This window comes from Notolepis coatsorum (genome assembly GCF_963971535.1).
Source record: "Notolepis coatsorum genome assembly, chromosome: 3".
Lineage (NCBI taxonomy): Eukaryota > Metazoa > Chordata > Actinopteri > Aulopiformes > Paralepididae > Notolepis > Notolepis coatsorum.
In genome coordinates, this window is record NC_140167.1 from 450754 (window position 1) to 464832 (window position 14079).

The 14079-nt window shown below is 43.7% G+C and overlaps 1 protein-coding gene across 1 annotated transcript in view; it reads left to right on the forward strand.

Moving 5' to 3' along the window:
- Nucleotides 1-816: 816 nt before the first annotated feature.
- Nucleotides 817-14079, forward strand: part of ahi1 (Abelson helper integration site 1) — a 78023-nt gene continuing 64760 nt past the window's right edge. The window contains exons 1-6 of the mRNA XM_084310486.1: nucleotides 817-1256; nucleotides 2994-3121; nucleotides 3858-4244; nucleotides 4683-4832; nucleotides 6161-6318; nucleotides 9973-10058. Of these exons, the coding sequence (XP_084166612.1) occupies nucleotides 1244-1256; nucleotides 2994-3121; nucleotides 3858-4244; nucleotides 4683-4832; nucleotides 6161-6318; nucleotides 9973-10058 (922 nt within the window). The 5' untranslated portion in view covers nucleotides 817-1243. The remainder of the gene's footprint in view (nucleotides 1257-2993; nucleotides 3122-3857; nucleotides 4245-4682; nucleotides 4833-6160; nucleotides 6319-9972; nucleotides 10059-14079) is intronic.

Consider the following 14079-nt stretch of genomic DNA (forward strand, 5'->3'; position numbering starts at 1 on the left):
CCTACCCAAAGCTGTAAAGGAATGTGAATCACTACCCACTTTCAAAAACACTCTCAAAGAACACCTACGGGAGGCTGCAATTCGAAACTGGCCCCTGTAAATGTCCTAACACAACCCCTTCCAATGTACAGTAAATTACCAAGTATGGTTTTGTCAATATTCCAATGTACAGTTTTGCTTGTACAGTTGTACAGTGCCCCCCCCCCACCCAACCTCCCCCCCACCTACCCAACCTCCTCCAATGTACAGTTTCTAGTCAAATGTATATACTCTCTTTTATGGACTCTTTTCGTATCACAAACTACTCTATTTGCAAATCTGGTCATAAATGTATAGATGTAGCAGTACTGTCTATCTGTATGTCAAGTATGTCATGATGAATTGAAAATGGGGGACCCTGATGGAAACAAGACAAACGTCTTTCTCTGGTCTGCATCCCCTTAACAATTGTATGTATTGAGCTGTACTGTACCCATTTTGCAATCTGTTAATAAAGTTTTCAATCAATCAATCAAGGTGCCTTGCCGACCGTTTTGCTGTGGAAAGAGACAATACAGAGACAATACAGACCCTAATTTCCCCGCGCGTAATTGTCTCGTTTTTTATTATTATTTATTTTCAATTTATGTTCGAAATAAATAAACGCATTCATTCAACATATCATGGCCTCGCGCGGATCTCACAGCTGTGCCCGCACAGTGCAATACTCCAATTCAGCCACTGGGTGGGTGGCGCTGCTGAGCGGCCCTGAGAGAGAGCGCCGCTGGCTCTGCGGCTCTGCAGCTGCATGCTGGTGGACGCTGCAGTGGACTATCCCTTTAATCACTGCGAGCTATACAGCTCTATTCAGCTTCCCCACGGTATCAGGCTGGTGCTACACCTTTAGTTTTAGTTGTCGAGACCGTTCGTTAACCCGTCGGATCGACCAACACGTTACCGCACGCAAACGTAGCGCACTGTTGGACAAACAAACGAACCTAGCCCGGTTGCTAACAGGAGCTAGCTAAAGGAGCTAACGGTAGCTTAGCGTCGCAGCTAAAGGTTGTTTACCTCACGGTGTGGTTCCACTGCGGTGGTCCCCCCCCCTTGCTGATGACCTAACCCTAACCCTAACTAGCTCTATGGACTGATGGGTTATTATTTCCCATAACAATAACATCAAGCCGGCTAAGTGTGAGGCGTGTTTGTGTTTCCACGTCGGTGTCCCTTGTTACTGTACACACTGTACACACAATGACCGAGGATGAGGCCAGCAGGTGAGAGCAGCTCGTTATCTACACTATTGATTGATTGATTGATTGATTGATTGATTGATTGAAAAGTTTATTAACAGATTGAAGAATGGGTACAGTACAGTACAGCTCAATACACACAATTGTTAAGGGGATGCAGACCAGAGAAAGACTTTCGTCTAGTTTACATCAGCGTCCCCCATTTTACATTCATCATAACATACACGACATACATATAGACAATACTGCTACATCTATACATTCATGACATACCAGATTTGCAAATACAGTAGCAGTACTGTTTGTGATACTAAAAAAATCCAGAAAGAGTGTATATACATTTGACATAGAAACTGTACATTGGAGGAGGTTGGGTAGGTGGGGTGGGGCGGGGCTGTACATTGGAGGTGGGTGGGGCTGTACATTGGAATACTAACAAGGCCATACTTGGTCTTTACTGTACAACTGGGTTAGGACATTTGTAGGGGCCAGTTTCGAATTGCAGTCTCCCGTAGGTGTTCTTTGAGAGTGTTTTTGAAAGTGGGTAGTGATTCACATTCCTTTACAGCTTTGGGTAGGGCGTTCCACATTAATGTGGCATAATTGCGAAACGTGTTTAGTCCCTTGTTTGAGCCGAATCTGGGTTTTACATGATTTGTGGAGCTCCCTCTGGTGTTGTGATCGTGGTATTCACTGACCTTTGGGAAGTATTTTGACATGTACATGGGTACATTGGTTGTGTAGTGTATCTTGTAGACCAGGCCCATTGCAAGTTGCTGTACTCTGTCGTCTACTCTAACATTTGACAGTGTCGGAGGCCTTTTGTAGGTCCAGCATGACCATGCCGCAGTATTTGCCCGCGTCCACCTCTTGCTTGATGTGGTCGTTCAAATAGAGGAGGCATGTGTCAGTGGAGTGGGATGTTCTGAAACCAGATTGGAATTCGTAGATTAGACTTTTTTCCGCGAGGTACTTTTCGACCTGTTCGTATACTATTTTTTCCATGACTTTCGAGATGGATGTACTGGATGTACTACTACTAACCCTAACCCTTTCACTACCACACTACAGAAGGTTAACCCTTTCACTACCACACTGCAGAAGGTTAACTCTTTCACTACCACACTGCAGAAGGTTAACCTAAACTAGACTAAACACGTTTCGCAATTATGCCACATCAATGTGGAACGCTCTACCCAAAGCTGTAAAGGAATGCGAATCACTACCCACTTTCAAAAAACACTCTGAAAGAACACCTACGGGTGACTGCAATTCAAAACTGGCCCCTACAAATGTCCTAACCCAGTTGTACAATAAATGACCAAGTATGGCTTTGTCAGTATTCCAATGTACAGTGTACAGAAGGTTAACCCTTTCACTACCACACTACAGAAGGTTAACCTTTCACTACCACACTACAGAAGGTTAACCTTTCACTACCACACTACAGAAGGTTAACCCTTTCACTACCACACTACAGAAACCGTAGAAGGGCCGTTCAAGGGGGGATCTCCCTTAGATGTCGGTGATTGTAGTGTTGCTATAAAACAGGCGAGACAGTTGATAAGTATGTACATGTAATAAAACACAAATATGTACATGCAGTAGCAACTGGGGTACATAAGAACATACACATATTCAATACTCGCAAATACAATTATTATGACTGCAGAACGTCCTTTTGGATATAACTTGATGACGTCATTAACCCTGTCAGCCCACCTGCTGCTTATTGTGAGCTGATTGTGTGTCATTTCTCAGGTGAGAGTGAAGCCCGGGCGAAGACCAGGGACAAGTTCAACGCAGCCATCAAGAAACTCACGGACCCTCCGGCAGAGAAGAAGAAGCTGCGGAAGAAGAGGACCTCCGAGCCTCCAGAGAGCATTGTGGTGTGTTTAAAAAGAGAGAAGAAGAGAACCTCTGAGCCTCCAGAGAGCATTGTGGTGTGTTTAAAAAGAGAGAAGAAGAGAACCTCTGAGCCTCCAGAGAGCATTGTGGTGTGTTTAAAAAGAGAGAAGAAGAGAACCTCCGAGCCTCCAGAGAGCATTGTGGTGTGTTTAAAAAGAGAGAAGAAGAGAACCTCTGAGCCTCCAGAGAGCATTGTGGTGTGTTTAAAAAGAGAGAAGAAGAGAACCTCTGAGCCTCCAGAGAGCATTGTGGTGTGTTTAAAAAGAGAGAAGAAGAGAACCTCCGAGCCTCCAGAGAGCATTGTGGTGTGTTTAAAAAGAGAGAAGAAGAGGACCTCTGCTATCATACAGAGTTATATGGGTTATATGCAGGTATATAAATAGATCTATAAAAGGGATCATAATGCAGGTGTATGGTCAGGGATTCTTATCGGCCAAATGACCCGTCAGGAATGTAGATGTGAATGGCCTTCCTATCAAATCAGGTTCTACAGTCTTAACAACAGTATTCTGCATATTGATTGTTATTCAATAGTATCTACAGATATTTATGGTAATAGGAATCCTGTACCTAAACTGTACATTCTCTTCCAATCATGGCCATGTTGTGCCGTTGACAACAAACACCCCCCCCCCCCTCCAGGGATAATTATTTATGATTTTTTTTTTTTTTTTCTTATGTTTCCATCTCCCATGTTTTCCATGTCGCACCGATCAGCTTCAGACCCTCAACAAGGACCTGGAGAAAGACACTGAGGAGGATGAGACCGTCCTCCAGAACACGTACCACCCAGAGCGGGGGGGCAGCCCCGTCCTCCAGAACACGTACCACCCAGAGCGGGGCGGCAGCCCCGTCCTCCAGAACACGTACCACCCAGAGCGGGGGGGCAGCCCGCGCTTCACCAAGAACAAGCGGAGGGAGAGGGAAGTAACCCAGAAGGTCAACAACACCAGCAGCGATGGCGCCCCGGCGGAGAGACGGCCGCACCGAGGCAAGAGGGCGCTTCCCGCGCCGCCCCCCGTCGCCGGGGACGACACGAGCTCCGCCCACACCGACGACGCGGAGGACGCCAAGGTGTGCCATCAGGACGCTCGACGACACGATGTAACAACCCATCATCATCACATCATCATCATCATCATCACACTCGCTGCACACACATCCACATGTACACACTCACTTTAACAAACACTCACTTTACTCACTTTAGACACTTTAACACACTTTATATTGATCTATTATTAAAGAGATTTGCACCACATTCAGACCTCATTTGCACCCTACCCTTAGTTTTGTACCTCATCTCATTTCTGCATTGTACCTCACTGTTACTCATTTTACTCTGTATTGTATTGTATATTATGTATATTGACTTTACTTACCGGTACTTTTACTTGCTTCTTACTTACTTTTTTATTTTTACTTACTTTTTTTTACTGTATGTAGCACACTCTCAGGGGCTCTTTCAGAAATAAGCATTTCATCATAAAGTATTCTGTATTTTGTTGTTGTGACAAATAATAAACCAGCTTGACCTTGAAGGCCCTCGGGTCACAGGTCTCCGTGGAGCCGGACGAGGGGCCGGGGGCCGGACAGGCGAGGGGCCGGAGGAGGAGCAGGAAGGCGGAGGCCCGGGCGGTGGACACCGAGGACCAGCTGCTGAGAGAGTACCAGAGGGCTACCGTGGACAGGGTGAGCAGCTTCAAGTACCTGGGGGTCCACATCTCAGAGGACCTGACATGGTCAACACACATAGACTCAGTCGTAAAGAAGGCGAAGCAGCGCCTCTACCACCTGAGACAGTTAAGGAAGTTCAGCCGAGCGTACTACGGGTATTGCACTACCACCCCTGCAGGTCCTATATAACAAGAGGTGCAAATCCAGAGCCTGCAGAATCATGAAAGACCCTCACCACCCCAATAACAGCCTGTTCATGCTGCTGAGGTCAGGCAAACGCCTGCGAACCCCAGCTACTAGGACAGAGAGGCTTCGGCTCAGCTTCTTCCCCCAGGCCATCAGAGCCTTGAACACTGAACTCTCCACACACAAGCACACATGAGCACACACACTGTATACGCTCACACACTAGCAGCCACTTTAGCATGAACACACACAACACACACACTACACGCTCACACACTAACAGTCACTTTAGCATGAACACACACAACACACACTCACACACTAGCAGTCACTTTAGCATGAACACACACACACACATGCTGCACACGCTCACACTCAACGGTCACTTTACACAATGAAAAGGTCACTTTAAAAAAAGAACAGGAGTGGTTCTTGTATAGTAAATAGATGGATATAGCGAGATAGCATAAGGATATATAGTATAACTTAGGGCTGGACGGTATGGTCTAAAATGTATATCACGGTATAATTTGAAGCATAGACGGTAACGGTATATATCGCGGTATATTAATTTATCTTAAAATGGCTAACGTTAGCCCGTTGCTGCGCTAAAGCAAGTCTCCTCTTAGCCAAATTGAAATGCCCAAACTATATGACAAGGTCCGTGAGCAAGTGTATAAAAACTTGGTACAATTAAACACTATGCAACGACCACTGCAACCGTTGAGTGAATCGTCAAGTAACGTTAACGTCATTGCTACTGCTGTGACTAGCTGCTCTAGTCTACCGGTCACAAGGTATGAAGGTATAATCAAAATCCATACCGTAGCGCAAATTCATACCGTTTATACCGTATACCGTTTATACCGCCCACCCCTAGTATAACTGTATATCGTATAGCATTGTATAGTAGTGTACATAAGACCCAGTGCCTCATCCGTAGCTAACATGGTATTGCACTATCGCAGGACCTTAGCATGTCTTTACCATGCTTTTTGTAAAATGTATGTACATTATACCTGTTATGTCTCATTCTATGTCTTATTCTTATTTTTATTACTTGTATTATTGCACAATCGCTGCGGGCATGACCACCCGCATTTCACTGTATGTTTGTATGCCGTGACAAATAAAACTCTTGACTTGACTTGAGGCAGATCGCCCAGGAGGAGGAGGGAGGGGCCGCTCCGGAAGAGGAGGGCCGGGCCGCGCAGAAGAAGAACGCCGCCGCCTCTCAGGAAGTCGCGTTGAATAACGACGTCGGGAAGAAGAAGAAGAAGAAGCTGAAGTCGTTGGACACGGAGGCGGACGTGAGGTTCGTCGACCTTGTTCACGTTGTATTAGTTAGTTTGTTTAAGGACTCTGGAGTTGCATTGCATGTATTATATTATTATTATAGCTGACGCTTTTATCCAAAGCGACTTACAAGTTCTGTACGACAAGTCATCAGGAAGGGCACATCTCTATCAGCTGAGTAACAATGTTCATCAAAGTGTTGAGTGTTACAGTGTAGGTTAGTTTATTAGGACAAGTGCATGACAGTAAGGTTAGTCAGGGTTAGATTTTTTTTGTCTTTTTTCTTTTTAATTCAGATAATGGTTGAAGAAGTGCGTCTTTAGTCGACGGCGAAAGATTGGACGGGTTTCGGCTGTCCTAACTGGGGTGGGTAGTTCATTCCACCATTGTGGGGAAAGGACTGAGAATAGGCGACTTCTCTTTGATGACCCTCCGGGAGCTTGGATAGGAGTGGGTCTGAGGCGGCCAGAAGATGCAGAGCGTAGGGGTCTTGAGGGTGTGTAGTTAGAGACCATTGACCGGAGGTAGGCGGGAGCGGTTCCCTTTGCCGCACGGTATGCCAGGTCGAGGGAGGAGGATCTGACGGTAGACTGTGTCGAAGGCTGCAGATAGATCTAGGAGAATCGGGACAGATGAGAGGCCTTTCGCTTTTGCTAAGTGAAGTGCCTCTGTGACCGCAATGACAGGGCTGTACAGTGCAACCATATTGCTCGCATTTGCCCCTAGAAATATGTGTGTGCGAACCGGAAAAATCAATTACTCGCACGGTGTGCGAGTGAAGATTACAGCCTCAGTCGTGCTTTTTTCTCTCCGCTGATAATCATTCAAAAACTACAAGTCCCACATTGCACTCAAGCCAACGGTCCAATCACAGTAGAGTGACGGGACTGTTTTCAAAAAAAGAAAAAAAGGAAATGACCAATCGGAAGCTCTCATTTGCTTTTTTACTTCCTGAAAGTCCGCCATTGCGATATGCGAGAGTTTTCCGAGACAGTAACTTATTCTAGTCTTACCTTACCAATAGCAATAGATTTTAGAACACCTAGATTTATCGATAGCAATAGTAATATAACGTTAATACAACAAAACGAATGCCTTGTTTTGTTAATCATAACGTTGATGCAGTAGCGTATGTCGTTGTGTTGGCTGTAATGGACATGAGAATAGCATAACACTGTGTACACATTAAAATTGCGATAATCGATTCTAACATTTTCAAATCGATGCAGTTGAATTTTCCCCTTAGGATCGATGCATTGTTACACCCCTACACCAAAGTCACTGGCCCACTGTGCGTGTGTGTATGTGTCATAATGTGTGTGTGCTAACTTGGCTAGCGGTGTGACGTAATTGGCAGAATCGACTGTCAGTCAATGGTCTACCTGACACGCAAACTCATAAACAATGTTTCTGTACTGGAGGTGTACAGTATTTCAATAGGCAACCCTGAAAGGATTATTTTTCTAGAAGAGCAACACTAGCCAAAACATAGGCATTGTATGCATAAAAGGGGCAAAAGCTAAAGTTAAGTGACTGTTACTTTTGTAGCAGTAGTTTGATTTGATAGTTTATTAGTTTAGTACAAAATACAAAATGTAAACATGCAGGGTTGTAGCAAGAGCTAATTTACACCAGGAGACAGCAAAACTCTTTCAATAAATAAATAGCCTGCTTAGGGTAGAAGAATGGTGACAATCAATGATAAAAACAACAATAAAAACAAGAAACAAGTTACATAAACTAAATCAGATTAAAAATGATCACAGTTCTGGTTTGCCTTAAGATGCAGTTTAAGATGGGTCTTGAACATGGAGTATGTGGGGCACTCTCTAATCACAACTGGTAGGCTATTCCAGTAATTACCACCTTTAACAGAACAGTTTTAGCAAAGGTAGTATACCGAAAAGGCACCTTACAGTCCCCTCTACTGATGGCCCTGGTGGTAATGCCAGTGTCTCCTTTTTGTTCAATGTCACTGCCTTTTTTATTAGGCCTAGTTGTTGGCTACAACTTTGCCACAGTAGGCATTAATCACTTAATAGTTCAAATGTCTGTGTCCCATTCCCGTTTGCACACGCAGATACACACACACACACACACGCACACACACGCACACAGTGGGCCAGTGACTTTGGTGGTATGTGCTATTGCACAGATGTGTGTCCCGTTCCCGTTTGCACATGCACGCACAGTACAAATATACATTTATCTTTGAAAAAAAAACTTGAAATATTTTCACTGTGCTCCTAAATATTTTTGGGTGCTCCTAAATTTCTTTGTGTGCTCCTAAATTATTTCATTTAGGAGCACATGTGCTCCTTGGGGAAAAGGTTAGCGTAGAGCCCTTAATGAGGGCCGTTTCTGTGGAGTGGCCAGTCCGGAAGCCAGACTGATTGGGGTCTAGGAGGTCATTCTGTAAGAGATAAGCAGTAAGTTGGTTGGATACAGCACGTTCAAGTGTTTTAGAAAGGAAGGAGAGAAGAGAGACAGGACGGTAGTTTCCTATGACTGTAGGGTTCAGGTTTTTTTTTATGAGGGGCGTGACTCTGGCTTGTTTTAGGGAGGTGGGGACCACCCCCGAGTTGAGTGAGGAGTTGATGGTTGCAGTTAGGAATGGGAGGATGTCTGGTGCTATGGTCTGGAGGAGTGGGGAGGGTAGCCGGTCCAGCTGGCATGTACGTTTTATATGTGTTGTTCATGCATTATAATCACTTTAGAAAATGACATGCATTATAATCAGGGGTGCGTTGGTCATGGGATGGGGTGGCACGCCGAGCAGCCGGCCCTGTGATCACAAACACGCACGGATGTGCACACAGGAATGCGCTGCACTCGGCTGATGCGCCAACTGGCCAAGTACCCACCTGGCTACTTTGCATAACAATAGCTCAGGTCGTCAGGTGTGTTCAAATACGTCCTCGGATACATTCACACAAAACTTGTGAATGAAATGTGTTACATTCCATTCCTAGAGGCAATTGGGCATCGTCTTTAGTCTGTGCGCACGGGAGGGCACATTTATGCGCATGCGCGTGGCGTCATTAAAACACAGTGCAACCAGGTATGAAATCACCAACGCACCACTGATTATAATGCATATTGGTACATTGTGGTAATACATCTGGTATCATAAGACAGATCTCATGAGAAAATGTAAATAAAGTTAATTGACCACAGGAAAAAGGGTACATAATGTGTGGTTGATATGTACTTTATTTACATATTTTAAGCGAGGCTAGGTATTACCATGTTATGAGAGATAGTTATTACTTGTCTATACTGAACATTGTGACCTCATTTTCTACTTCTAATTTACATGCTATACTATGTTATTTGATACTATCTTGTCTAGCACAGTCTCTGGAGCGTAACAGTAAGAAGCATTTTGTATAAAAGTATTCTGTACTTCTGTATGACAACTATTAAAGAAACTTGAACTTGAAACTTATACAGCGGCCCCAGGCAGTATTCAACTCCTCTTCTACAGTTTTTGCACATTGTGTGTATTTTAACATTATGTTTGTTTTATAGGAGTTTATGATGCTCTCTTGGTGCCTCGTAACGCTGATCACTCTTTACTATTGTGTCGTGCTCTTCAGCGTGTAGAGGTCGTGTAGAGGTCGTGTAGAGGTCGTGCCCAATATGAATATGAATGACTTGTCTCCGTCGGCAGGGAGCCAGATGAACCCACAGGGCCGGACGTGGAGACGGAGGACAAACCCCAGTCCAAAGGAAGAAAGAAGAAGAGAAAGAAACAAGGTGATTGATCACAACATTTATTTTTACAGTAATCGTCACAAAAATATTCAACCTGGGTTAATAAAAGAATAAGGCTATGTTCACACTGCAAGCCTTAGTGCTCCATTCTGATTTATTGCTCAGATCAGATATCTTTGTTTTGCTGTTCACATTATTATATATATATATATACCGTAATTCCTCTAATAGTAACCCCGGCTTGTATTTGTTTCAACTGTAGCGGGTACCAGGCTTGTATTAGGAGGAGGCCTGTATAAGAGGGAGGCCTATATTTCAAATTTTCAAACGGATCATAATGAATAAATCAACATTTTGTGTCAGTTTGAACCCAGTAAAATGTACTGGGTTCATTTATTGAAACCAAGTACTGTATGAAATAGTAAACAGTGCAATTACAGGTGGTCACTGGTCATTTCAACGTTTTCAAAGTGAAATCAAGTAACTAGCTCAGTATGCAGCTCAGTATATTAGTAACCCGGCTTGTATCAGGAGGTCGGCTTATAATTGCTTAGCTCAAGAGCGCACCCGGCCATTAATAGAGACCCGGCTTGTATTTGAGACCCGGTTACTATTAGAGGAATTACGGTATACTGGTCACTGCTCCTGAACTGACCCACATGATCAAATGAACAATAAAGAAGATGGATGTAAACATGGAGGACACTGACGTCACAGTTTATGGTTTAGTTGCTGTGGAGGCCAGATGATTTGTGAGCAGATGATAATGGGGGCGAGGAGGAGGAGGTGAAAGAGCCATTTACATTTACATTTAGTCATTTAGTCATTTAGCTGACGCTTTCATCCAAAGCGACTTACAAGTTTTGTACGACAAGTCAATTTCTTCTTTCAATTATGCTTTCAAACACAGGCCGGTTATGAGACATCCCCTCAACTTTAGCTTGTACAGAAGTATCGCTCCGAATACTAACACCTCACTGTCCCTCCACTGACCGCCTGCATCACAGCTGTTTGTTCACAGAGTGACTCTCGCCAGCACAGGATTGTGATGAATGTCAGTCTAGAGCAGGGGTCAGGGGTCGGCAACCTGCGGCTCCGGAGCCGCATGCAGCTCTTTAGCCAATCAGCTGCGGCTCCCTGGCAAAAATAAAAAAATAAAATCTTTTTTATTATTTTTTAACTTTTTTTTTAATTTTTTTAATTTGTTCTCTTATTTTGGAGATCGATGTCATACTGTGACACTGAAATGAAAAAATATTTCATCAACAAAAATATTTCATCAACTAAAATATACAGTACGTCACACCCCGCGCCTCTCCCTGCCGTCTGCAAGTGGCTATTCTTGAGTTTCCGACCCCCCAGTAAGATAACCATGGATACATCCAAAAAAAGGAAAGTCTGAGGAAAATAGAGGGTTGCTTTCACGACTAACGATGCAGGCTTGCTTACCTGTATGCCTGATATGTGGTGCGAAATTTGCGAACAACGAAAAATTTACTTTTTATTTTATATATTTTCCACAAATAATGGAAGGACTCAAATAGAGCTGCATAGTTCAGGGTTTTATTTCAGTCGGTCTACAGACACCAGTGTTTTTTGTCTCCTCTTCTGTGTTTTATTTAAAAGTAGGTCTACACAGCCAGTCTTTTGTCTCCTCTTCATAAGAGTTTGAGGTTTCCCTTTGTTATAACAGGTAAACACAGCAATAAAAAGTCAACATTTTTATTTTTGTTGCTTTATAATTCCATTAATGCAACAAACTGTGTGCTATAAGTATAAAGTATAATAAATCGCAAATTACTTTGGGTATGCAATTGTCAGGCGTTTTATGCTAAATGTGGGGTATGCTTGGGGATATATAAAACGTTATATACTGTGTTATCTTAATTTTAAGGGTAAATAGGTTGTGCGGCTCCCCAAGCATTTTATTTTGTGGGAGGGGGGAAAAGTGGCTCTTTTGATAGTAAAGGTTGCTGACCCCTGGTCTAGAGTGATGTAAAAGTCCCAATATTTCTGACATGGAAGTGGCCCAAATCAGAATGGAAAAGAACAGATTCTATGTAATTTGTCCGCTCTCGCCTGCAGTGTGAACGTAGCCAAAGTTTGCTGTTACTCTGGACTTTTAATCTAATTTCTTGTCTCTTTTATATTGCAACTTGCTCTTGTTTTCTTAATTGTACAATACCCTTTTCTGTAATTTTAGTGTATTTTTACTTATTGCTGTGCATTGTATGTGAACTTTTTATCATGTACCTGTGAATCCAGGCATTAAAGCGTTCCGTCTCCAGACGGATTTCCGTCAATTTGATTCGGAGTCTGACGGAAGTGGCTACCTGGTATAATATGATTTGTAGATGCATACAGATTGAAACTAAATTGAGCCAATCAGAGGCGCCAAATATCATGAAAAAGGGCTTTTGGCGAGCTGCGGAGCAATAATGGCAGGACTCAGCGACTCGAGACACAGGATTACGCTGCTCGCTCCGCGGTTGCAGCTGGAGGCTATTGGGCGAGTGACATTTGCGAGGTCTGAGAGGTCTGTCCGCCACATAGGTAACAAAATAGTAATGTAAAATAATTTAAACTGCGGTGTGTTTTGGTTTTGGGTAGGCGGGGCGGGGGGTAATTGTACATTGGATTATCGACAACCTTACTTGGTCCCAAGAAGAGGGTCTCGTGTATTAAATAAAGTTTTTATTCACTCTGGATCTGGTAAATCCAGTAGCAATACACACGATTGTTAAGGGGATGCAGACCAGAGAAAGGCATTTGTCTTGTTTACATCATCAGGGTCCCCCATTTTCAATTCATAGTGACATTTATGACATACACAACATACATGACATTATGACATTTATGACATAGGGACATACATGACTTACAGGTATATAGTACTGTTACATTTGTCACATATACGATATGCAAATAATACAGTACTTGTAACTGAGGGGTACAATTCCCTGACTGTATTAATCAAGTATTGGTATCATTAAACCACTACCGTGTGTGTACATTACTGGCCTTACTGTACACAAGTATATGATGAGAACTTCTCCACAATGAAACGGTTTCCACACAAATACTCGTTTAGAATATTTATTACATCAAAGGTGGGATATTACATTACTTGAATGCGCTTATAAGGCAAATAGAATGTGCATAGGCAAGTCAATAATGAATGTTAGGAATTATCTATGGTACTCAGAGTTACTACCGGTTGTAAGCCAGCAGGGGGAGGCAATGCTCTATGCAAGTCAATGGCTCCACGGAGGCGATATCACCCCTGTGTCAGCGGGGAAAGCAGCAGCTGTAATCCTAGGGTGCGCGCCGCAGATGAAGCCGTGGAGTCTCTGCTCCGACAGAGACGGGCTCGAGTGATGTCCTCACGGGCATGGGTAGATCTCACAGCAGTGGGGTAGACGGTTCTCTGCTCCAGCAGCTTGGTGAAGAATGAAGAATAATAATCCTGCCTGGTGGCTCTGCAATCACCGGTGTAGGTATCCTCCGTGGTGCGCGGTAGTTCACAGTTGAACTTGACGTTACTATCCTTATTAGCACGCGGCAATAAGTGCTCTATGTAGACGCACAATTACTCACTTCACGTGGTCTTTGACTCGTAATGAAGGCTTACTCGTAGATAACGAACGATACGTTTAACAAACGTAGTAGGATAAACACGACTCTATTTGAGGCAATACGAGCCCTACTCTGCCCACGTTGCGTAGTGGGGAGAGACGTCACTTGGATAACTGGAACTGAACGAGACTGAACGGGACAAGGGACTAAGAGGAATTCTACATTTCTTGCGCCCTATTTATATGCACGGTGAACAAATAGTACCATTCGTATTTCGGTAGCCGTATTCCTACGCGGAACCGGGGCTAGTTGGGACATGTTCGTCGGCACTATTGAACTTGACTCAAGGGGCCTGTCTGCTGGCGCCAGGTTCTTGTCCAATGAGAGAATGAACTATTATGGGCTGTAGGCTAAAGGGATATTCCGTGCATATGTACAAAGAATATACAAGGGATATCAAACGACATACAAATACTATTCAATATAT